The sequence below is a fragment of the Ambystoma mexicanum genome, chromosome 14 (genome assembly GCF_040938575.1).
Source record: "Ambystoma mexicanum isolate Mex_15411 chromosome 14, UKY_AmexF1_1, whole genome shotgun sequence".
NCBI classification, from domain to species: domain Eukaryota; kingdom Metazoa; phylum Chordata; class Amphibia; order Caudata; family Ambystomatidae; genus Ambystoma; species Ambystoma mexicanum.
Genome location: NC_090940.1, coordinates 225,462,338 through 225,486,790, shown reverse-complemented (window position 1 = coordinate 225,486,790; position 24,453 = coordinate 225,462,338). Strand labels below are relative to the sequence as shown.

Genomic DNA, 24,453 nt, shown 5'->3' with positions numbered 1-24,453 from the left:
TAAGTTCCAAACCGCAACCCTAGCTAAAGGCAATTCGTAGAGGGCTTAAAGTCTTGACAAGCAGCAGAATACATAACGTTCCTGTGGATAATTTCAAGTCTCTAGTCTTTAGAATGTAGCAAGATTAAACCAACATTGGAGAGCCTGTTAAAGGACCCGCTAAAGTGACACAAGCAGCGGCTTGAGTTGGTGGTAAGAAAGGGGGTTACGATGGACACCTCGATAAGCACTCCAACATCCGAGAGTGACTTCACGGATCAAGGTAAGTAATACATTTCTCCCCACAGTACCATAGGTTAGAAGAAAAGATTGTGGCTGGGTTCTCCTCAATGGGTCGGTGCTGGACCCGACCTCCGGATTCCTTGGTCTGATGATGGAAAGGCAGGACAATGGATGGGATCTCTCAGCAGCAGTCTCGAGGGAGGACCTCTGACACGGCTTTCAGCAACTTCTCTGGTCACTCTGCGGTTTTGGCACCGTTTCTGCAGCACCAACAAAGGCTGTGATTCGCCCGGTCAATCTTCATCGCTTCTCACAGTCCCACACTCTGCTGAGGGGGTCTGGGTGAGTTGGATTGGATCTCTGGAGTGTCCTTGAGGGCTCAACAAAGATTTGGACGACTTTGGCCTTTCCACGACTATGAACTCTGAATGGGCAGCAGGCCTCCTGGTATTCGGGTTTCACAGCTCTGGAAACTCACAGCACCAGAGGAGATGTTTTTCTTGGGACTGGTTGTTCCTGCCAGTCAAAGGGAAGAAGTCGTCCACTTCGGAGTTCCTCTGTCACATAGAAAAAGCGGGCAGGGTGTGCATGTGTCTCTCGTCATCTCCTTCTTCAGTTACTTCAGTTTCCAGTGGTCGACTTGCCTTTCACCTCAGGAGCCTAACCTTTTATACAGTTCCAGCACACACTCCTCTGCAATCTCGCTCAGTAATTTACAGAAGGGGGCGGGTGGCTGTCCAATCCGGACAGCCAGACCCCCATTGGGAGCTGGTTCCATTCAGGCAGACAAAGGGCAGGGGAGTGAAAACTCCTCCCCCACTTCCTGCCTGCCCAGACTCACTGGAGCCTAGGCGTGGACACCCAAGAGTTCCTGCCAAAGGCAAAATGCACACACAGGTCTCCCCTTCCCAGGACGGTAGAAGAAGGGCTGACAAAGAACAACCACGCTAGTAATGTGGAGAAAAGAAAGGAGCCACCAAGTTAATACTTGGATGACCCTATTGTGTATAACCGAGGCTATGGACATAGCCTGCGGTTGAAAATTCACACAACATTTGGTAGAATGCTCTGCCAACAGCCATAACTAGGAGATGGTCTTGGTGACAAGAGTCACAGGAGCAGAAAGATGGAGGATACTAAGTATCCTTTTGGCACTCCACATAAGGTGTTGTGTGCCAATCTCTCAGACTATAAAGTTTTAGGAGAGATACCAAGTATATCTCTATCCTTAACAACTGCAGTTACTCTAGGATATATAAAAGAATCTCAAGGAGGACCCAAAGGGTCCCCAGAAACACTGCCCATAAGGAGCTGTGTGCTGCAATAGTAAAATACATATACCTTTAAAAGCGATATGGAGAACATAGACTCCATAGGACAGTAAAACACAAAGGAAAGAGTTAAAAAAGACAGACCCCATAAGAATGAATGAGTGGAAAAAGGCTCCACTCATTTTGGATTTAAGAAAAAGGTTCAGAAGTCCAGCAAAAAGTGCTGAGGGGTCTCACTAAAAGAGGGGATAAAGCATGAACATGATAAATCTCTCTAACCGGTTGTGTCTGTGTGTGGGTGGCTAGGGGGTGATGGCACCTACCTAAAATCAAGAGGAAGTTGTACATCAAAAGCACAATTTCAGATTAACCTTTCTGGCAAAATGCCTTTGGGCCTTGGCAGGCGATGTTGTAAAAATGCTTCTTGTTTCTGTAAATCGCCTGCCTTCACGTGAGCTACGTATGGTGTGTCAATTAACACGTGGTGAACTAAGGAAAAGTATGTATTTTTGCAACTATAAGAAACATACTTTGAATTAAGTTTCTCAGATTTTCCCAAACGTTTGTGAATTGACCCATCCATGTCTAGACTGGTTCTAAGAAATGAACACCTCTGTCTTTTTGCTACTGACAATTCTACTTGCCTGCTTCCCACAGCACTTGAAAATGTCACACCCATACAACTCTGTGATGACTTTCGGTGGCTATCGGGAAGACTTCATGATCGTAGTGGAGCAAGGGAATGGCAGTTTGGGAAAGAAGACCTTAGAGAAGCTCATCTTCGCAATGGAAAAGCCAAAGGTGAGAATTAAAATATGTTGATGGAGTTTTGGGCACTTGCACTTCACTAGCTGTGTACAAGTGATGCTGTTTCATTGAGGAAGAAAAAAGAGCCATTAATGTCCTGTTCATTGTGTGACAAGGCAAGGTCTTGACATTGTCCAATATGGGAGAAAGAGGTGAGAGTGAAGGGGCCATCCAGATCCAGCCCTCGTGTTAGGGGAAAACACAATAAAGAGGGCCCCAGTTCAGATCCCCCCTCTTCATCCCCACCCATGCTGGCATGTATGTTTGCAGACTCTTGTCTCCAGCCTTGCCTTTTGGTTTGGATACTCGCCAGCGTTTATGCTTACTTACAGGAAACCCCATAATGATGTTGATAATGGTGATCCAACACAGATGTCGAGAAACATCAATGAAGGCCAAGCGAGTAAACCAACACCAGAGCAAACCGTCCGTGTAATGCAGAGAAGCTAAGAGGAGCCTTCATAGCCCCATAGAGACCCGAGCGCAGTCATGCACCTACCAGAGGGAGAGTCAAACGCACACCGTAGCAGTAGGGAAATCCATGTTGTAAGCACGGCAGAGTCTGGCGACCCACTCGCACTATCAGATAAAGGTTCCCTAGACCATCACGGACAGGGATGGGGTAAAGAAACCCTTTACCCAAAATTTACCAAAACGGTCTCTGGGAATGAGCCACAAACTGGGACATGTAAGTGTCTATGCCGCCAGGGGCAGTATGCGTCAAGCCCATGCAGAGGCAGTGGGAGGGGTGGGTCCAGGGGGGGAATATCCCTCTTTTGCAGACTATTTCCAACACCTACAAACCCAGAGGAAGGAAGAAAAGCACAGCATAGGGAAAGACAGCCAACCCCCACAGAGGGACGGCTATTTGAACCGGTAACTGGAAGCAGGAAGTGCAGATTTTTTGGGCGAGGTTACATGTGGAGGTGAAGGACAGCAAAGATACCAGGAGGAAGAAGAAAGACAGAAAGGAAGGAAGGGGCAGCGGCTTGTGGAGGAGATTGTGGGAGCAGGATATGTATTGGCTTAGGAGTAAAAGTGGTTCAGCGTATCTTAAAAGTGCACTCAATTGTTAATTAAACTTAAATTACTAATCAAGAAAAAGGAAAATTGTATCTGTGTAGGGTATAAATGTAAATTGTAAATTTAATGGATTGTGTCCTCTCATAGATTCCTCATTTTGGATATATTTGGCAGCATCAGATGAATCACAGGAAAAAAATATTCCAGCAGATGGTGTAGTATGACACCAGCGCCTTGGTCCCCCTCCCCTCTAAATGCATGTGAGGTTGGGTGGCTATATATGACTCTCACCTCGCCCTGTGACCTCGGTTCCTTTTTCCGTGTGCTCAGCACGCTTCACGGAATGTGTCTTGATCAATTTTTTTCCTCACAGAAACAATTAGAATTAAATTCCAACATGTCCACGCCAAAGGCCTCTGGGTTCAAACTTTGTGCTGACTACATCTCTGAGGTGTCAGGAACAGACCTGCACAACAATTTTTTTAATGTTTTGGGGACAGACCATGATGTCTGGGAGTAGTTTGTGTCAATGTATGACCCTGAAGGCCCTAAGGAGAAAGGAGAGCCAAATTGGCATTAGGCTGTCCCACATCCAAGACACTCATTGTTACACTGTCGAGGCATAAATAGTCAGGCGGTACGAGTTCCGAGGCCAGTGAGAGAAGTGCTGACCAAAACAGTTCTTCAGATGGGGAATTGAGGAAGAGGCACAAAAAAGATCAGGGAGCGGCCATAGTCAAAAAGTGAATCCCGCCATTCTGCCTCATCCTCCTCAAAGAAAAAGAAAAGGCGTTGCACCAAGGATACCTTATCCGAGTCAAAAGGAAGCAGGTAAAGTTCTCCTCAGCCGAGCCGGGGAGGAGTAATTTTGTCTCTAGATGTTCGAGAATTTCGCTAAAGCTGGAGCTTTGGTGCTGAGGTCGAGGACAACATAGACCGGTCTTACCAAACCTGCCAAGGCAGGAAGAGGTACCTTAAAACTGATCCCCACTCACCAAATAACTCTGGCTTGGTGTTGAGCACAACTACTCGGGCTGGATTACCACAACTTGTCGAAGCCGACCACTCAACTTCACTCTGCATCGAGGCCTCAACCCAAAAGTTCAGTCCCTATAGCTAAAGTGAGAGGACCTGGAGCAATTTGCGATAGTCAATGATGACATCCAATCATCTGAAGCAGAAAAAGAACAAAAGACCTAGCAGAGATTACCGAAAAGACCAGCATTGGCAAACTGCGTCCCTGGGGTTTGCTTTTAACTAACCCGGGAAGACTTGAACTGGGTGCCTCCCTCCTCTGAACTTATAAGACCAACCTTCTGAAACCCTCCTCTGCATCCATCACCTACCCAGTGCCTGACTCGTCATCTGGTCTGCATTTAGACTGCACCTCCCTCATAATGTACTGCCCGTTGCATGGGCACCTTTCTGCCTCGTCGCTGGAACCTGCTGCTGCTACCTCTCACCAAAAGTAAGGGCCTTCTGGAACCTGAAGTCCCACTACATTGCTCCTGAGAAACTGCTGACCCTGCCCTAGGTCACAGTCTATTCCTGTCTGCTTCTCCTGAGGTGCCCTCCCGTGTTGCTAGTACCAGAATCGAGAAGTCTTTAACCTTTGCAGGGGTCTCTGGAAGGACCTGACCTACTTGTTACTGAAAGCCTCAAATATGTGGCCTATGAGTCTTCAGAAACTAAGTATACAGGGAGCCCAGTCGCCCACACTGATGCTCTGTCCCAGGGGCGTTGGGAAAGGTTTTGTTTTTGCAGGTTTCCCTCAATTGACATCAATGGGGCCCCCCAACATTTTGATATTGATTGTCTCCTCAGTTGACCTTTGGAAGGCAAGTAAATCCTTCTTTATTTTTCTTACCTTGCTGGGCTCATCTATTCTGGGGGCACTTGTCATTCCGTAAGGCTACCAGTGCAGGGGGATCCTGTTTCCCTTCATGAAATGCCTTGTTGTTTTTAGGTTGCACACATCTTAAGTTGAAGTACACCCATGGTACTTTGTTTCCCTTTTCCTTTTAGTAACATTTTCGTTACTTGCATGATGTGACCAAGATGGGCTAGTGGCAGCAAATATTTTTCTACAGTGTTTTTCACACGAGCACTTGGCATTTTGCCGCATAATGCCATTTTGAGTACCATATAATCAAAATCTCCATGCGATGTGTTTTTGGCCCTACCCTTTGGCCATCTTGTCCTTTCACCTTCCTGCATCTCAGGTGAGGAAATGCCATATACAGCAAACCCTATCCCAGGCAAAGTCTCTGCCTTCCTGGGCAAGGTGGCCGTGTGTGCACCTGGCCAGATGTGGGGGCTGCGACTGTCCAGTCTCAATCCGCAATGTGGCCATTAGGGTATCTGTTGCTGGATAGGTGTGGGGCAAGAGGCTGCCTGGGATTGAACGGCTCGGCCACTTTGAATGCTGCAGATCATTTCCTTTGGAGGGTTTGGGGCGACCTCTGCTCATATCTAGCATAGAAGAACTCCTTATGCAACCATGCTTCAGCTCGTCATTGGAGCTCAGACTACCACAAAGAGTTAAAGCCAGCAGAAGACCCATGGATGGCCATTGAAGACATTGCCTCCAGCCAAGTCCTGGTGAAGCCCTGTTCCTAAGCATGGATCTAATGAAGATCCTCGACGGTGCTCCGACCTTTGGGCTAGTGGGACTAATTAACCTTGACCCCCTGCATGTGGATCCTGCCCTCCAGAGCCTTTAAAACTTCTCCAGGACTATCCTGTGGGCTAACCTGCTCTGTTCAGGGCCCCTGCTGTGCACCTGTCGCGGTTCCAGGTTTCGACTTGGGAACTTGCAGGTCTCAGCTCATTGGTCAAGAATGCTTTTCCTATTGTTGCTGCTCTCCAACTTGAAGTGGGACTTCCGGGAGCAAGTTATTTTTGCTTGCAACAAGAGTCACCAGCTGCTACTTGAGCGCCATGATCATTGCTGCTGCCTGCTTTCTCCAGATGTTGTGGGGCCCCTGGTGGTCTGCCTCTAGGGTTGCCTTGGTCATCCAGCAGTTAAGATTTGGGAGACATTTCACTGAAGCCCGGAAACCACTGCTTAGCCAGATCTAATACCTATGCCTAAAGTAACAATTACATCCGCAGCCTCTGGACTCCCTGCAACAGGACCTTCCACAGAGGTCACTGGGCCCAGCAATTTAGGAACCCTATGGGTGGTTCCTAGCCGAATCAGACTAAGGGAGTCTAGCCTGCCTATATATGTTCTCTAGCCCCTGCTGCCATAGGGATGTATGGGTGCAAAGTCCTGATCCTATCTCTTTTTGGGTCGTGATTGGTAGAGTTCTGGCCAAGGATATTCCCCTGGGTTTCCCCTAGTGTTGTGGGATTGGGAGGCATGCATTGTAGTCCACTCCCATTTAAGATTATACGCCCATGCATGGGAGGAGATAACATCAGACCAGAGGGTGTTAAGTATGGTCAAGGAGGGGTACTACATTGAGCTAGTATTAAATCAGCGCGATTGCCCACTGAGATCAAAAAGATTACTCAGGAACACCCAATTCTACAACAAGAGGAGATCCTAGCCCTCCTCTTGAAGTGAGAAATATAACCATGTCCACTCACTCAGATACTCCAGTATATATTGTGGTACCCCAAAAAGAAAAATCCAAAAGGCCAGTCCTAGACTTAAGGCCAGCATATGAATGTGTAAAACCCCAACAATTCAGGATCACTACTTTGCAGGAGGTTATACCCCTGCTAAAGAAAAGAGACGACATGACCACATTTTATATGAAAGATACATACTCTCATATTTCAATGTTCCCAGGTTATTGTAACTATCTATGTTTCGAAATAGAGCAAAGACCTTTTTAATTCAAAGTGATCCCTTTTGGAATTGCGTATTCACCAAGGTGCTTGCAGTCATGTTGGTGCCTCTGCATCGCAAAGCAATTAGTCTACTATTATCTGGACTACTGGCTGATAACAAGGGAAAGTACTGAGGAGTGTCTATATCACACACAAGAAACTGTAGACTTACTCCACAGTCTGGGATTTTCAATCCACAAGAAAATGTCCAGCCTGCTACAAAGTCAAAAGAAAACCTTTGTAGGAGCAGTTCTAAACACTGAAAGAGCAGTAGCTTATCCACCTCTAGAAAGAATATAGGCGTTGCGAGAACTAATGCCATGTTATGCAGCAGTTCGACTGGTAACAGTCGAAAGAGTAATGAAACTACTGAGCATGATGGCATCACGTATTTTTATAATTCTATATGCCCGCGGCAACATGCGCTGGCAGACCACTGGTCTCAAAAGACTAGTGAGTGTAACAATCTAGTGGTTGTCTCGCAAGCAAATGTAAAAAGTCTGCAATGTGTGACGAATCAAGGGAATTTGCCCTTCTCCCAAAGGGGGAGTCGCCCTCCCCGTGAGGCTATGTAGGTGAGCCCACTCCACATCACCTCTCAAGGGGTCGAGACAAGTGGGACCTCACCAGTATAGACTCCCCCTGTAGGGACAATAACTCCTGTTCCACTGAGGAAGTCCCAAATTCGTTTATGACCAACTGGGGAATATCAGAAAACATGAGGGACGTACAAAGTAAAGACTGGGAAGAAGAGGGTGCCATTAGTTATTTCCAACTAGAAGATGCAGATGTCTCTTTAATAGGGAAGCCGATTTAAATGGGATGAGGAAGCTGTAGTCCAGAGAGACGCAACACTCTTGTAAGTTGGGGAAAAGATAGTGAAATGTTCCTGTGGAACAAGTGTTGCAAAAGTAATGTAAAACAAATCCAAGTTCTTCACAAACTTTATAATGGAGCCGATAGGGGCACAGGTAAGTATGCCGACTACTCGCCACCCTTACTCTGAATTTTTGCAAGGCTTGGCAGGTCAAAGGAAGGTCGCTGGAGGTTGGTTTTCCTGCAGTCAGTTATTTGATATGATATGATAAGGCATTTATAACGCCCCTATACACAAGTGTTTCAAAGCGTGACGAGGCAAGGGAGGAGGAACAGAGGGAAGACAGCCAATGATCCTACTAGGCCAGGTGTAATTCAGATCGTGCACGTGCATGGGAAGGGGGAAAGTGCGGGCGGCAAGGGGGAAGGGACAGTGCAGTACATGGAATAGAATAAATAACAATAAGTACGGCCAGCTGGTGGCAAGTGCAGGGGTGAAGGGTAAGTGAAGGCATCGAGTGCTGGTAGTGGGCCTGTAGGGATACAGAAAACAGTCCCCAAGTGCAGGGGTTGCCTGGGAGGCAGTGCAGGTGTGCGACTGGCGGGGGAGGGGACCTGGGCCCGAGATCAGAGGGTAAACAGGTAACCAGTGCAGTTTCACTTTCAGCCAGGAAATCAGCAGGGGAGAGGAGGAGAAAAAGCAGAAGCAAGGAGAAAAGTTTTGAGGTACTTCCGGAACCAAGGATGGTTCTCCTCCAGTGTCAGAGAGGCAGGATGGCTGTTCCAGAGGGAGGCCACAGCCGAAGAGAGAGATCTACCACCAACTTGTTGCTTGGAGAAGCGACCTGACCTTGAGGGAGTTGGAGGCGGATGAGCGAAGAGGTTAAGAAGGAAGATATTTAGGAAGAGAGAGTTGAAGATATTGAGGCCCCAGGCCACAGAAGGCCTTGTGGACAATGCAGATGGTTTTGAACTTAATCCTCGCAGCCACTGAAAGCCAGTGCAGAGATTTCAGTCCTGGCGAGATACGATCTCTGGGCTTGAGGCCAAGGACAAGTCTCGCAGTCCTTTTCTGGATGAGTTGCAGAGGGCAGAGAGTTGAAGCAGGCAGATTTAGAAAGATGCTGTTGCAATAGTCCAGCCTAGAGAGAACCAGAGCTTTGGAGAAAGTGAGCTTCTCTGGGAAGGAGAGGAAAGGAAGAATACCTCAGAGGAGTTGCAGCTGGTAGTGTGATTTCTTAGAGACATTGAAGATGTCAGCAGAGAAGGAGAGTGTGGAGTTGAAGATGACCCTGAGGCTTTTAGCCTCACAGGTGGGAGCAGGAGGAGTGCCAAGAGATGCCGGCCAGATAGTAGCAGATGCCTAGGAGCTGCAGGTGCAAGCAAAGTTCTGGTCGGGCCCAGGAGCTGTGTGCAATCCTTTCCAGTGGACGAATGTAGCAGGCACCGATGCAGGGCTGTAGGACACTTATGGACACTCTACCAGACGGGATGGTCGGTTCCAGCGATTGTCTCCGCGCACGGCGACAGCAGGTGTCTCAGTAGTCTCAGTCAAAAAAGCCTTCCATTCCTGGACAAGTTGTTGCTGAGACGCAGAAACTTTGCAGAAAGTTGATTTATGGGACTTGTAAGAGACAACCGAAGTCCCAGGTGAAAACGTGGAATGGCGATGCTTCAGTAGCCCAAAACGTAGTTGGTCAGTCCACCGGGTGATCCAGGGCCGCTTCCGAAGACTCTAGGCTGCAGAAACACAAGAAGACATTGAGTCGGGTTGGTCCCATCAGCTTCTCTTTAGGCACGTTTAAAATTAACAAAAAATACTTTGAGCGTAGGTCTAGGGTGATACAAAATTATGCCCAGTGTACTGCATTGAAAGATGCTTTGTGCAATATGAAAAAGGTACCCAAAACAGATAACATGTAAAAAGAAAAAGGGAAACGTAGTTTTCCAGTACTGGCAGTCTGAAGGACTGGTCAGTTTCCCCATAACAAATTAGCAAAAGGCCAGTGGGGTGAAGCTGAAGGCTTCACTTCACTGTAAAATGTCAGGACCAATGTAAAACAAAAGCAGAAGGTTTGCATAGAATATGAAGGAAAGTTTGCTCAGAGAGAACACTTTCCTAGCACACATAAACTGGTTGGAATTACAAGTGATCAAGATGGCACTTTGCTAATTCAAAATATACTAACAGGAATGAGCATCCTCAGAAATACAGACAACACAATAGCCATGTTTTACATCAACAAACAAGGTGGCAAACACTCAGATAATCCGCCCATGCTTAACACAGAGAATTTGGAACAGGTGCATCCAGAAAAACCTTTACATCTAAGCTCAACATGTTCCATGGGATCACACATCTCTGGCAGACTCTTTAGGCAGAGTTATAACGGAACATGAGTGGGACCTCAACACTTATACACTCGCAGATCTTTGCAACATGAGGTCATCCATATATACCATCTATAGACCTGTTTGCAACAGTCTAAACTAAAAATGCACAAGCTTCGCATCCAGGTACCCAAAACAGGGGTCCCTGGGCAATGCTCAAAGGAATAACTGGTCTGTTATATTTGCATGCACCTTTCTCCCCGACATCGCTGCTAAGAAAAGTAATTCACAAATGACACCAGGGAAATTTGACAATGATACTTATTGCACAAATGTGGCAACTCAAGCATGGTACTCTCGCCTGTTAAACATGTCCATCAATCAGACGCCATCCAATTCAGTCTTCTGATGCATAAGCAGGTCCGATAACAAACCCAAATTCTTACACAACAAAGTTAGCTGCCTGGCCCAGAGGTCGTAGAATTTGGACACTTACAGTTATCAACATGGCGTAAACACCAGACATTTATTTCAACAAGTGGAAGAGATTTCTAATCTGGTGTAACCAGAAACATATCAATCCAATCGATTGTTCAGCAATAGAGGTGGTCACCTACCTACTATACCTGTTGGATTTGGGTCTACTCTTCAACTCTTTGAGTACACGTAGCAGCTTCCACTACATCACAATAAAAGTTCATGGTGGAAATGACCAGTCTATCACATCTATCCCCAGTGGCTAACCCCACCAGGGGTGAATACAGCACTTTCTTTTTTCATTTTATTTGATTTATTATGCCATAGTCAATAAATTGACTTTTCATATATTCCTAATACATAAAATAAAAAAAACTACAAATATTCAAAAACTTTCACCACTAAAATCACATTAAATACAGAATATAAACGAGCATTGGTTTCAACCAGTCCTCAGGGAATATCCTTATATAGATCCAGCACTTTCAACACTTTTACCAATTCAATAGACAAAAATGTTTTGTGCCCGAGGGCAGGCAATGGCAGAAATCCCTGGTCTGAAGCCACCACTGGTCATTTACAAATCGGCTGAATGCAGCTATCGTTCATTCTCTTGATTTTTGGCACTCTATAAAAATATGGAACAGAGACTGACTGGTTTCACTCTGACACGCAGGGCAGATATCTTTTAGCGGCCTCACCCTAGATCTACATGCCAGAATTTCCCCAGTTGGGAGTAGATTTAATCGGAACCTTAAGAGGGTACAATTGTGTCCGGCATTGGCTCCATTTTGGAACCCCTCTCTCAATTTGTAGACTTTTTTTTATAAAGGACCAGATTCCCAAAATGACTAGCTATGTCAAAGACTCCACCAATATGCTGAATCTACTTGATACCCTGCAGTACGATCCACAACAAGAATGGCTAGTAACAATCGACATCGAGTCTCTGTACACTCGGAACCCCCAACAAGAGACTTTGAATATGCTGAGCAGACTATTACATTCTGGTATCGAACTACATGGTGTGTCGCCAACCTTCATCCACCAACTGGCAGAGATCGCACTGACCAAGAACTATTTTTTATTTCAAAATACCTTCTACCAACAGGTATCCGGTACCGCGATGGGAGCTACTTTTGCCCCCAGCCTTGCCAACCTGTATGTCGACCTCTTTGAACAAGAACATATCTACCCTACTACCAACCCTTTTCTTGCCAATCTTGGCACATGGCGTAGATACATAGACGACATTTTCGTAATCTTCAAAGGGACGGAACAGGACCTTGCTTCTTTTCATGCTTGGCTTAACTCACTCAATCCACACTTACAGTTCACACTAGACAAAGAGAAACACTCCACTCATTTTCTGGACCTTGCAATCTCCACAAACAATGGTAGACTAGTCACAAGTGTCTACAAAAAGTCCACCGACAGAAACTCCCTTCTATGCTATTCCAGTTACCACCCTAAAGCACTCAGAGACAATCTCGCTTTTGGACAATTCTTGCGATACCGCAGGCTGTGCAGCCAGACCCCCACCTACACCACACAGTCCAGCCTCCTACGAGAACAATTGGCAGACAGGAGGTACCCTCAGAAAATCATTAGGGACACTTACAAAAGAGCTAGAAATATTCCTAGATCTGTAACCCTGCAACAACACACAAAACCAGCCAGCACTACAGGAATTACAGCAGTATTCAGTTACTCGCCCCTACTTAACAAGATCAAGAAAGAAGTCAAGACCTTATGGCCGATCTTGAACACAGGGCATACCACCATCCCTGTACCACGTTTTGCTCTTAAAAGACAATCAAACTTGCGAGATAAAGTGGTTAAAACACTAACACACAATATCCCGATCACAGGACCTAGCCAGCGTACCCTCTGGAACACAGCTCCACCCAGAGGACATGCCCCTTGCGGCAATTGCTCCATGTGCCCCCAGACATCACGCCCCACAGAGATCGACATAGGATGGCAGACACCCTGGAGGCAAATGACATTGACCAATTGCAACTCCAAAGGAGTGATCTACATGATCACGTGCCCCTGTGACCTTAGGTACATTGGCATGACAACTAGGACAGTCCGCATACGCATGGTCGAACATCGGTCATGCATACGCACCCACAAACTTACTGCTCCCTTAGTCCAACATTTTGTAGCCGAAGGACATACTGCAGACTCTTTTAAATGGGCCATCATAGAAAGGGTCACACCTCCTGTGAGAGAGGGTAACTTTAACAACATTCTGTTCAGAAGGGAACAGCAGTGGATCTACAGACTCAACACATGCTCCAAAGGACTGAATGAAAATATCCAGTGGCACGACCTAGCGGTGCTATCATAGGCTGCCTGGCTGATAGTACTGGTCCAGTCCTCCCTCCTTTTGTCTCTCGTCTCTCTCCCCTTCTTTTGAGTGACCATCCCTTCTCACAGTAACCTCCCACTATGTGACCAGCCCTTTTGAGTGATATTCCCTATGGTTCCTATACCTCCCCCCACCCCAACCCCCCCCCGTTTTGCTGCACCTACACAGACATGTTTTCCCGACCCCATTGGGCTCCCCTCCCTTTCCTCTCTTTCCTCTCTTTCTCTGCTCCCTTTCACCCCTTCCCTTTCCCCCCCCCCTTTCCTCCCACCCTCCCTACCCCTCTCCCTTTCCCAACATGGAGTCATGCCTTTCCTTGGTGCGTTTAGCCTCCGAGCTCCTTACACAGCTTTAGAATTCATCAGCTGTTCACACGTGTTTTTTTGATCTATCTATGGGCGATTGGGCACGTCACCCCTGTGTGGGCCCACACCGCACTTCACAGGACGTTGCCTAGATGCCCGCCGACGTCACCTTGACGCTAGGCGGGCGCGCGCTGCAACCTTGTTTCTATAGGCGTTTGGCCTTACTTCGGTATCGCGCTCATTCCGAGCGGTTCCACCGAACGAAGCAGACGCCTCCACCGGAGACGCAGATCAGGTACTGCCCTTGCTGCCGCCCCTGCCCAACAGAGCAGCCTGCATTCCAGTTTTATTTCCATATATGTTTCAAGCCTGTTTGTTACAAACTTACCTTCCTGTCTTCCAGAGTTACCAGCCAGCCTGTGACAGACCCCCTCCAGCACACAATTTGTGCATAGAGGTACCCATGGCCCCCTTCTCTTGTTTCATTTGTTTTTCATATGCCACCTAGCACGTTCCCCTTAGTGACCAGGTCACCTCACCCCACCACTCCTCCCTCCCCCCCCCCTTCTGGTGAGGCATTAATAGACACTGGTGATCAGGCACCAGCAATATTTCTGTAATTCTCACCTCCATTATATTGTGTCTTGATCCACACTGGTCCTCTTACTCTTGGGGTAAGGTTTAGATCACTTTTCTCTTCAAGGCCAGATTTTTCAAGCCCTTGTATTCTCATTCTTTCCCCTCGTTTCCCCCCCCCCCTTTTCTGCATCCCTACAGGAGGAACTTGTCCCCGTTTCAGACACTCTGAAACTTTCGGATTGACCCCCCTTTTTTGAATCACAGTCCTGATGAAGATGGCCCTAATTATGAGTGCCATTGAAACCGGTCGACCCCACAGGTCATGAGGGCTCTCATGACCTACACCAAATATCTTCACGGAAAGGAATAAGATATTGCGAGAGAACAACTGTTCCTGCGCACACCCAGATGGAAAGAGTGTGCAATTTTTAAAAGAGCTTTCCCTCACCATTTTGGCCCCTTGGCCATTTTTAATTTGTGCATTTCCAATCGTTGAATCTCAAGTATTCCTGACTCCCTGTGACCCACGGGAACCATTAAAATAACAACACAGGAAAACAGAATATGAACAGTTGACCTTATCCAGGTCGGATTACCACCACACAGCTACAGAATCTAATCTTCAGTTCTGGACAGCTATGTACCAACCCTATTGGATTTGCCACTCTCTTGTCACCCCTTGCACTTGAGTTCGAGGATATGAACCCCCAGTTTTTTGCTTCAGATACTCTGAGTAATTAAATAAATGTTCCTACAAAACCGTTGTTTTTGTGCTACCACCTACCTACTATACCTGTTGGATTTGGGTCTACTCTTCAACTCTTTGAGTACACGTAGCAGCTTCCACTACATCACAATAAAAGTTCATGGTGGAAATGACCAGTCTATCACATCTATCCCCAGTGGCTAACCCCACCAGGGGTGAATACAGCACTTTCTTTTTTCATTTTATTTGATTTATTATGCCATAGTCAATAAATTGACTTTTCATATATTCCTAATACATAAAATAAAAAAAACTACAAATATTCAAAAACTTTCACCACTAAAATCACATTAAATACAGAATATAAACGAGCATTGGTTTCAACCAGTCCTCAGGGAATATCCTTATATAGATCCAGCACTTTCAACACTTTTACCAATTCAATAGACAAAAATGTTTTGTGCCCGAGGGCAGGCAATGGCAGAAATCCCTGGTCTGAAGCCACCACTGGTCATTTACAAATCGGCTAAATGCAGCTATCGTTCAGTCTCTTGATTTTTGGCACTCTATAAAAATATGGAACAAGAGACTGACTGGTTTCACTCTGACACGCAGGGCAGAGATCTTTTAGCGGCCTCACCCTAGATCTACATGCCAGAATTTCCCCAGTTGGGAGTAGATTTAATCGGAATCTTAAGAGGGTACGTCTACCTCGGCTATCTGGGAATTTAATCACATAGTTAGTCATAGTTCCTCTTGGTTTATCCAACATGGAGAAACAGTCACTCACCTTTAACAATCACATTGTGCCAATTATTCAAATCCAGCCCCCCTCACTTAGTTGCCTTTTAATATTAGCTGGGTCTTGAGTCAGATCTTCACTGTTCTACATATCCTAGACATGATATCCATTACTTTTTTCCTGAGGATCTTCATGAAGAAGTTTGTCTTGACTCTTCATGGGTATCCATATATAGGGAATTTTCCTTTGGCAGCTTGATTAGCCTTTACAATTTTAACAGTCTCCACCCCATGCTTGCTCTGCGTGCATTAAGGCCTAGCTCAAAACGGAGCAAGACTATTGGTAGAGATTGCAGTATTGGTAGAGATTGCGGTAAGCCCAGCACCTTTTTCCAGAGCCTACCCTACCGAACTGATCCCAAAATCTGAGGATGTATTGTTAATGGACTATGCCCCTAAAGGAATCCAACAATTGTTAGGGGCCATCTCTGATTATGCTTCCATGAATGAAATGATGATCAACTCTGACAAGACCAATATTATGAGGCTGGGGGACAATCAAGAAAGGTGGTTAAGGGTCTAAGTGGTTTATGAAGTCTGAACCAATTGAATTGGTCCTGGAGGCTACCTATTTGGGCTTTAGATTAGCATCCATTCTGAACATAAAACTGGTGGGTGATGGTTTAAAAGCTAAAATAGATCAACTTTCTGACCAGATGATTATTCATGGTAAATTAAGTAGATTTTCAATAATCCCTTTGGTAAAGTTTTATAAGGCTAAAGTCCTACCGTCTTTAACATATGGTATGAATGTTGGATCTCAGGTGTGGAATCTAGATTGGGATCAGCTGGAGGGTAGGTTCTGGAAAAAGTTCCTGGGTTTACCGCAATCTCTACCAACAGTCTTGCTCCATTTTGAGCTAGGCCTTAATTCACTCAGAGCTAGCATGAAGTAGAGACTGTTAGAATTGTACGGGCTAATCAAGCTGCCGAAGGAAAATTCCCTATTTATACACAGACATGAGGAGGAGTTAAGACAGTCTAACTTCTTCATGAAGTGCCTCAGGACAAAGTAATGGATATCCTGTCTAGGATCTCTAGAACGTTGGAAGATCTGACTCATGACCCAGCTAATATTAAAAGGCGACTAAATTAGGAGTATTGGAGCGATTGGCGCAATGCTATTGTTAAAGGTGCAGGGCAGTTTCTCCATGTTGGATAAACCAAGAGCAACTATGCCCAACTATCCTATTAAATACTGCACTTTCAAGATTAATTGGTCTCTTCAGAACCAATGCATACATCTTTGTTAAAGGAGTGAACAAGTAGGCCCTTTAAGCGAGGTAACACTATATGGGATGGATGGGGATGCAGAATTTACTCTTACACCAATAATAAAACCGACTCGGGAAGTTGGCAAACTTTAGCTGGTTTATTAACAATTATCTAAAACGAGGAGTACAGCGGACAGCAATGGACGTTCGCTCAAGTCTCTCAATGTTTTACATGGATAAACCAGTTATATAGTAAAAACTCATAATTGATGGGATACTACGTGGCAAAATAAGAAAACCTAAGTTGGATTGTGGTTGGTCTACGGGGAACATCTAGGTATACTTTCTATGGGGGATAGGATTGTGATTGGGTCTTTCTAGTCAGGTGGACAACTATGCCCACCCCTAGTGCAAGTCATCTTCAGTGTCGTAAAATGCACAACGTTTCATTGGCTTTCAAACTTTAGGGCTCTTTGCTACGTGGCCCTCTACAATTGGTTGGCACGCTTGTACCCTTATGGAATATTCCACTCGCTAGCAGCATGCAAGCTGGTACCCCAGGTGTTTGTGTGTGGACTTGACCATGCCTCCCCACCCAATTAGCCCATCATCCATCATCACTCCTACTGTCTGCCATTCAAATTGTCTATGGGGGATAGGATTGTGATTGGGTCTTTATAGTCAGGTGGACAACTATGCCCACCCCTATTGCAAGTCATCTTCAGTGTCATAAAATTCACGACGTTTCATTGGCTTTCAAACTATAGGGCTCTTTGCTACGTGGCCCTCTACAATTGGTTGGCACGTTTGTACCCTTCTGGAATATTCCATTGCTAGCAGCACGCAAGATGGTACCCCAGGTGTTTGTGGGAGGACTTGACCATGCCTCCCCACCCAATTAGCCCATCATCCATCATCACTCCTAGTTGCTGCCATTCGAATTGTCTTTGAACTCGGCCTTGCAAAGTATCACTGCGCCTGAGAATAGAAAGGAGTGGGAGCATGGTCTTATCTTCAGTCTTGATGTAGCTTGCCCAAAGTCTATTTCCATCTAGAACATGTGACAGGAGACCATGTTTTTCATATTTAACACTATTAAATGAATACAACCTGGCACTCCTAGTGTTTTTCCATTACACCTTAACAGGAGCTCGCCTCACTTCTCTAGTTCATTGAATCTTCTTGAATAGATAACCAGTTTCTTTGCTGCCCCAACCCATGACACTGGGCCAACCAAGCTTCCTTCGTCAGCTGTTTTCTTCTACTGCGCCACACTTTGAGCCCTTCTGTTCAAGGGGTCTTAGTTTGCTAAAACACGATGTGGAACATCCAGATTATGTACTCATATATATTATCGCAGCACTGCCTGCAGTCTATTCACTACATTAAGAATCGTGGGTATCGGCACACGTAGAGTAGGGATAGTGTTGCAGGTGGCAATACCATTTTTTCTATTAAAAAAATAAGATGTAATACTCCGCACCAACTAGATGGCCTTTGTGAAGGCTGTGATTCTAAGCAGATACCTGCCCCAGAAAAACAATTACTGTTAAGTAAGATTTGCTATATTATATTAGTGTGGTACATACTTAACCATTGGTTTTATTGCAAAGTGTATCCAGGCATAATATAATAGTGTGTTTGTATACTCTGCTATGTGATTGGTTTTATTTCAGGACTCGGAGTATGGCTCATTTTAACACTTCACAACTCCCACTGTTCTTGAAGTGTAAACCTTACTTCTCAGCTTGCTTCGGTGATCGTTTGGCTAGACTTAAGTGTCTAAACCCTGTTCACTATAATAGGGGGCTTCATAGAATCCACCCCAGGGTGGATTCTGGCAGTCTATTTTAACACAAAGTGTTCCTTTCGCAAGTCTGGGTCTGTGGGTCAAGATAGATTCCAACTCTTCAAGTGCCTGATCCCCAGTAACTTGCGTTGCACGCAAAATTCAAAATAGCTAAAGCCCGAGCGAGTCAAGGGTGAGCAACAGTATATGAGGACTGATTGACTGTGCTGCGTCGAATGAGTGTAGCTGAAAAGCTTTCTTTTTATTATCGTTTTTTTTCCATTCAATCAACCAAGTCCCGTGTCGATGCGCCTGCACTGAGGGAGAGCATGTGCAGAGCTACGTTTGTGAAGGCACTGTGCCTGTGCCTTTAACATCCCGACCTGCGGGAGCCCCCAGTGAGCCCCCGCCTACAGGAAGCGAGAACAAATGGGGAAGGTTGGCGCCCTTGCGGCATAAAGCCCGAGCGAGTCAAGGGCGAGCAACAGTCTGAGGACTGTTTGACTGTTTGCTGCTTTGCTGGGCGCTGGAGGTGAAACACAGTGGGAAGTTATTCTGGCAATACGGCGCCAGCGCTGGAACACCTGGGGGCACTAAAAGGAATTCAGTAACATACACAAGAAGAACGAAAGGGCGGACGTGTTCTCCGCCGTTGGATCACTGGAACACTGGGTCATAGTGCGTGTACATTCAAGTGGAATACAGCACGCCAAGCAGAGAAGATACGGTAAACACTTGCAAAATAAAATCTGTAGGTGCTTTAAAAGAGCGGCAGAGAGCCCGGACCTGTTACATCTATTGTACTGGGGGGCTGGCTTACGAGGGAACCACACCCAGAAATACTAATGAGTCATTTGGCCCAACAAATAGAAAAAGGGAAGAATATAACACAAGCAACATGGCACACTGTAGGTGAGCATCATCAAACCCACAGTCAACTTTGCAAGTGCCCAGTGTGAGCGGGAGACTGCGGGAGACAGCTCCTTTGATCCCACTCACTGAACTGTATGCGGGCATCACTAATCCCCACAGCAAATTTACAGCAAGTTCTGCAAGTGCCCAGTGTGAGCGGGAGACTGCGGGAGACAGCTAGCTCCTTTGATCCCGTTCACTGACTTGTATGCTGGCATCTCTAATCCCCACAGCAAATCTACAGCAAGTTCTGCAAGTGCCCAGTGTGAGCGGGAGACTGCGGAAGATAGCTCCCTTGAACCCGCTCACATCATAGAACACAACAGAACATAATATCAACGGTTTAAATCTCCGGCGGAGAAGCCGTCTAAATCAAAAACCTGGTGCGTTGTAGGGTTGGGAAATCTAAACACTGCAGGAGACTGGAACAGTGTGGGGCGCACAGGCAACCAGTCTCGCAACATCAAAAGGGGCATTCAACAAAAGAACATCTGAAAATAACTTTGATAAGCTGCTGCCAGAGTGGGGACTCACATTCATAATGAAACTACGCAGCACCAAAGACCTGGAGAGAGAAGGGGACGGGTCATACCTCGGTGGAAGTCAGGAAATAGATATTTCTACCAACCTACAACTTCAGGAAACCATACATCTTCATACTCCCCAGCAAATCCAGGTACAAATACATGCAGAAGAATTACCCGGCCATCTGTTTAGATAGCCACAAAGAGAAGAACTTTAGCACTGCTATCATAAACAAATGGAAACGGGGATTAGAGTATACAACAACAACAAAAAGAATTCAACAGAAAATAGAAAACCATTTTGGGAAAAAACATCATAAAAGTCATAGTGATGTTAATGGAGAATCACTAATTCTATGGGAAAATCCGAGGCAACCACAAACTGCATCTTCTAGCACGGAAATCCACTCATCACCAGCAAAATCGGGGTAAAGAACCGATCCATTAAGGGAGAAGGGAAATGTGGAAACACCGGCTTATCAAGATATACAGTCGCCTGAAAACATAGGATGCGACTTAGAAGAAAAAAGTGATACTGCCCGCCAGGATGAACATAAGACAAAACCAGAACCCAACTCAGACACATTGAAAGCCCTAAACTTTGTACTGAGTTAATTGGTCTCAATCTTCGAAATGTTAAAAATTGAGGTACAAGCACAAAATGGGACTCTTTTGGAGATGTCCAAGGAAATAGCATTGTGTGACTCATCCCTAGTTGGTTTGGTAACCGCAACCAATACCAACATGACTTTACCGCTCTGGGATTTAAACCTGGAAATGGTAAAACAAGGACTAAACATTTCATCAATACAGCAAAGTCTGAAGGAAAAAACCTCATGGAGAAACAAAACAATGAGTTATTGGGCGAGGTTCTTTCACTACTGAAAGGAAACAGGAAAACAATCCAAGAACAGGGCAACATAGAAAATACTCGAGAATACTCATTAGATGATTCGCCACTATCGGACTCAATACTGGACGAGTTTCGAAGACTTGCCAACATTGTTGAAGGAGAAATGGAGACTGAAGAAGTGGCGCAAAAAATGCAGTCAGACAATGCAAATGAGAAGCAAACACAGCTAACTCATGGATGGCAACATGCCGGCGACCAGACATCAAGAGGCAGGAAGAGAGAGATCAACGACCGTACATCCCAAAAAAAAGAAAAATCAAAAAAGAAACAAAACAAAAATTTTGGGAAAAAAACAGAAAAAACAATCTCGCAGACAATTCCTAAAACCTCAAGCAACAGCGAGGAACAGGATTTACCAACAAACAACTCTGTTGGTAGACAATCACCTTTGGGGAATAACAGGATGACACAAGAGAATAAAATCAGAAACAAACTAAAAAGAACTCTGAAAGGAATAAAACAGGAAAATGCAAGAAACTGGAAGGAATTGTAGCAATTACAAAGGCAAGCATCGGTCTTCAAACCGAGAACAAGGTAGAGGAAAGCAGTAACCTAAGGACAAAAGCAAAAGAGCATCTCGAAAAATAAACCCAAAATAGAAAAATCTCGAGCAAGGAAAGAATTAAATGAAGCCCCTCAAAAAAAAAAATTGGAATAAAATGGGCCCCAATCCTCTTGAAAAAAGACTTCCAATCTGGCAAAAAGAGCAATTGTCCGGTGAATATCGGAATGGCACAAGGCGATCGTAAGCTAAAAATTGCTCCTATCTTTGAAATGAAAAGTCAGAAGATCGGTAAAGAATTAAGTGCTCCCTTGTTAAATGCGACTACCCCCATTTCTGCTAACGAAACAGGACTAAACATCATATTTGAAAACAATATTCGAAATGGGGAGGGAAAGTCGGTCAAATTGAACCGCTCAGGAAAGCAAGAGGATACCTGCTTGGTATCGCAGTCTCCATTAAAAAACAGTGAATGTTTGGAACAAAACAACTTGAAAACCATACCATCCAAAGAGTGTGGCTGAGACTGTGCTCTAACAGAGGGCATCATAAATCATTGAGCAGGGCAGTCATTTTGAGTATGATGAAGAAAGTGAAAAACCTTCATTGTTTATCAACAGAAGATATAGAAAGTTTCAAATTCCCAATGTCACAAGATCGTTTTTTGGTGGAAGTGGTACTCACCTCAGAGAATGCGAAAAAAATCATGCTACAAGAGTCGGTGGAGCTAGAATCCTACGGACTGGAAGTCTCATGCAATGACTCGGAAAAAAAAACTATCAATAAACAACAGAACGTCTCCCCATCAACAAACAAGGGAAGAGACATTTCAAATTAACAGAATCTGACGAAAGAGGGAAGCAAAGTGATGGAACTAAAGACAAAAGAAAATACCCTCACACTTCTTCCAGAAATCCTCACGCAAGTACTACAGAAGCTAGGATTGGGAACACAGCAACTTTAGAAAAGATGACCTAAATGTGTTCAGTTGGAACTCGCGGGGCTCCAGTGCTATAAGAGCAAAAGAAATAAGGGCACATCTATTTAATCTGGGTGATGTTGTCTTACTTCAAGAAACCTGGTTGGTGAACCCATTGAACATCGAAGGATATACAGTCTCCTGCCTACCAGCAGCACGAAAACCATTAGGACGACCGGCAGGGGGTTTGCTCATAGCATTGAAGAACCAGATCTTCAGAAACATAGTAGAAATAGGGAAAAACATATTAGGTATTCAAGCATGCAGAGCAAATGTAAACCTACAAGGGAAACCCTAAACTTGGGTCTTGATAAACATTTACTGGAACCCCGCTAGTTCGAAATTGGACATCTTTTTGGAAAATTTGGGCCTACTACTGGAAACAGTGAAGGTGGACTCGGTCTCCAGCAACATCATCTTGGCCGGAGACTTTAACACAAACTGTCTGCTCTCACAAAAATGTGAGGCAAAACATTTGAACGCTGGGAAGACAAGCAGGGGTAGATTGTGGCAGGAATGTATGGAATGTTGGGACCTTAGAATGGTTAACTGCTCACAAGAGGGTGTCCAAGGAATATACAAAACATGGCACAGAGGGAAATCATCTTCTGCTATAGATTTTATTTTTGTCTCTAAAAATCTACATGCTTTACCCTCCGTCCTCACTCTAAAACGGGATGGGGGTAGTGACCATTCCAGACTCAAGTTAACATTCCAAAATATTGTAGGAACAAGAACAGAGAGAGAAACCCAGAACCTAGAAGGAAAAAATGGGAACATTAGAGTCAGGAAATACAAGAATGGGGGATCTAAGCTTAACAGCCAGTTAAAAGAGATCCCCAAATAAATCTGGAAACTGGAATGCGATCCAATGAGGTTTAATAAATTTATTTGGGCAACACTAGCACCTGAAGACTAAGCAGGGAGGGACAAGCAAAAACATCTCCATGCCTTTGATGAAACAACACAAAGGAGAAAAAGAGAGCATAGAAAAGCATTGCGAGAAATCAAAAAAATAGGATATCCGGTAGACCAATTGAAAATAGAAATAAAGAAAGAAAAAAACAATTATAAATCATGGTCAATCTCACAAAGGGAAATCCGGATGCAAACAGATGGGGAACATGTCCTCAAAATATTAAGAGAAAACAACAGTAAAAATTTCTGGGAAGCATTAAGTCAATTTGAGGGGGAAACAGGTAACTTCCTTTGTAACTTGGTCTCTGAGAAAGATTGGATTGATTACCCCACAGAGACCTACAAAAGTCAGAGTACCTGTCTCTTTAAGAACATACCAGATATGCCCTGGGAACTTAATATTAAAGAAGAAGAAATCTATGAAATAATAATCAACTCCTCAACATCTAAAGCCTCAGCACTAAATGGCCTGACCTATCGGACACTGAAAGGAGAACCGATACTATGGTCAAAACTTCTATCTTGTCTCTTTAGGGAAATCCTTAAAAAACGGGCATTTCCAATCTTTTGGAAAACAGCATTGGTAATACCCTTTTTCAAAAAAGGTGATCGTCGGGCAGCTGCGAATTATAGGCCAATAGCACTGCTCGACATTAAAAGCAAAATTTTTATGAGACTTCTACTAAACCACGTTCTGAAATGGGTAGAAGAGTTTGAAATTCTATCACGATTTCAAACAGGATTTAGGAAGGGACATTCGACAGCGATCAATGGCTTAATCTTAAATATCTTGAATGAACAAACAGGGAGTAAAAACTCTCCTCCATTGTATGGAGCATGGATCGATTTATAGAGTACATTTGATCAGGTTGAACGAGTACTACTTTGGCAAAAACTGCGGAAGTGGGGAATGCCAGAAACACTATTATCAATCTTGGTAGAATTGCATAGAGCCACAAACTTAAGAGTTCGCCTAGATGAAATGGGACATCTGTCAAAATGTATAGAGGTAAATAGGGGGGTTAGACAAGGGTGCCTAGGAACACCCCTCTTCTTTAATCTGTTCTTGGCAGATATGGGAATGTTTCTAGAATCATCTGCGTTGGCCAGTCTGACCTTAAACGGGAGAAAGATCTGTTGGCTGGCT

At 44.9% G+C, this 24,453-nt stretch overlaps 1 protein-coding gene across 2 annotated transcripts in view; it reads left to right on the top strand.

The window, feature by feature from the left end:
* PLEKHH1 (pleckstrin homology, MyTH4 and FERM domain containing H1) overlaps positions 1-24,453 on the top strand; it is a 493,065-nt gene that overhangs the window by 460,957 nt on the left and 7,655 nt on the right. Inside the window, exon 28 of one of the 2 annotated variants that reach the window (XR_011283967.1) lies at positions 2,151-2,250. Coding sequence is in view for 1 of the 2 variants with exons in the window: in XM_069638989.1 (XP_069495090.1) it covers positions 2,151-2,294 (144 nt within the window). In the remaining variant the exon portion in view is untranslated. Of the gene's footprint in view, positions 1-2,150; positions 2,295-24,453 lie in introns of those variants that run through there. The other variant, XM_069638989.1, reaches the window with a different exon arrangement.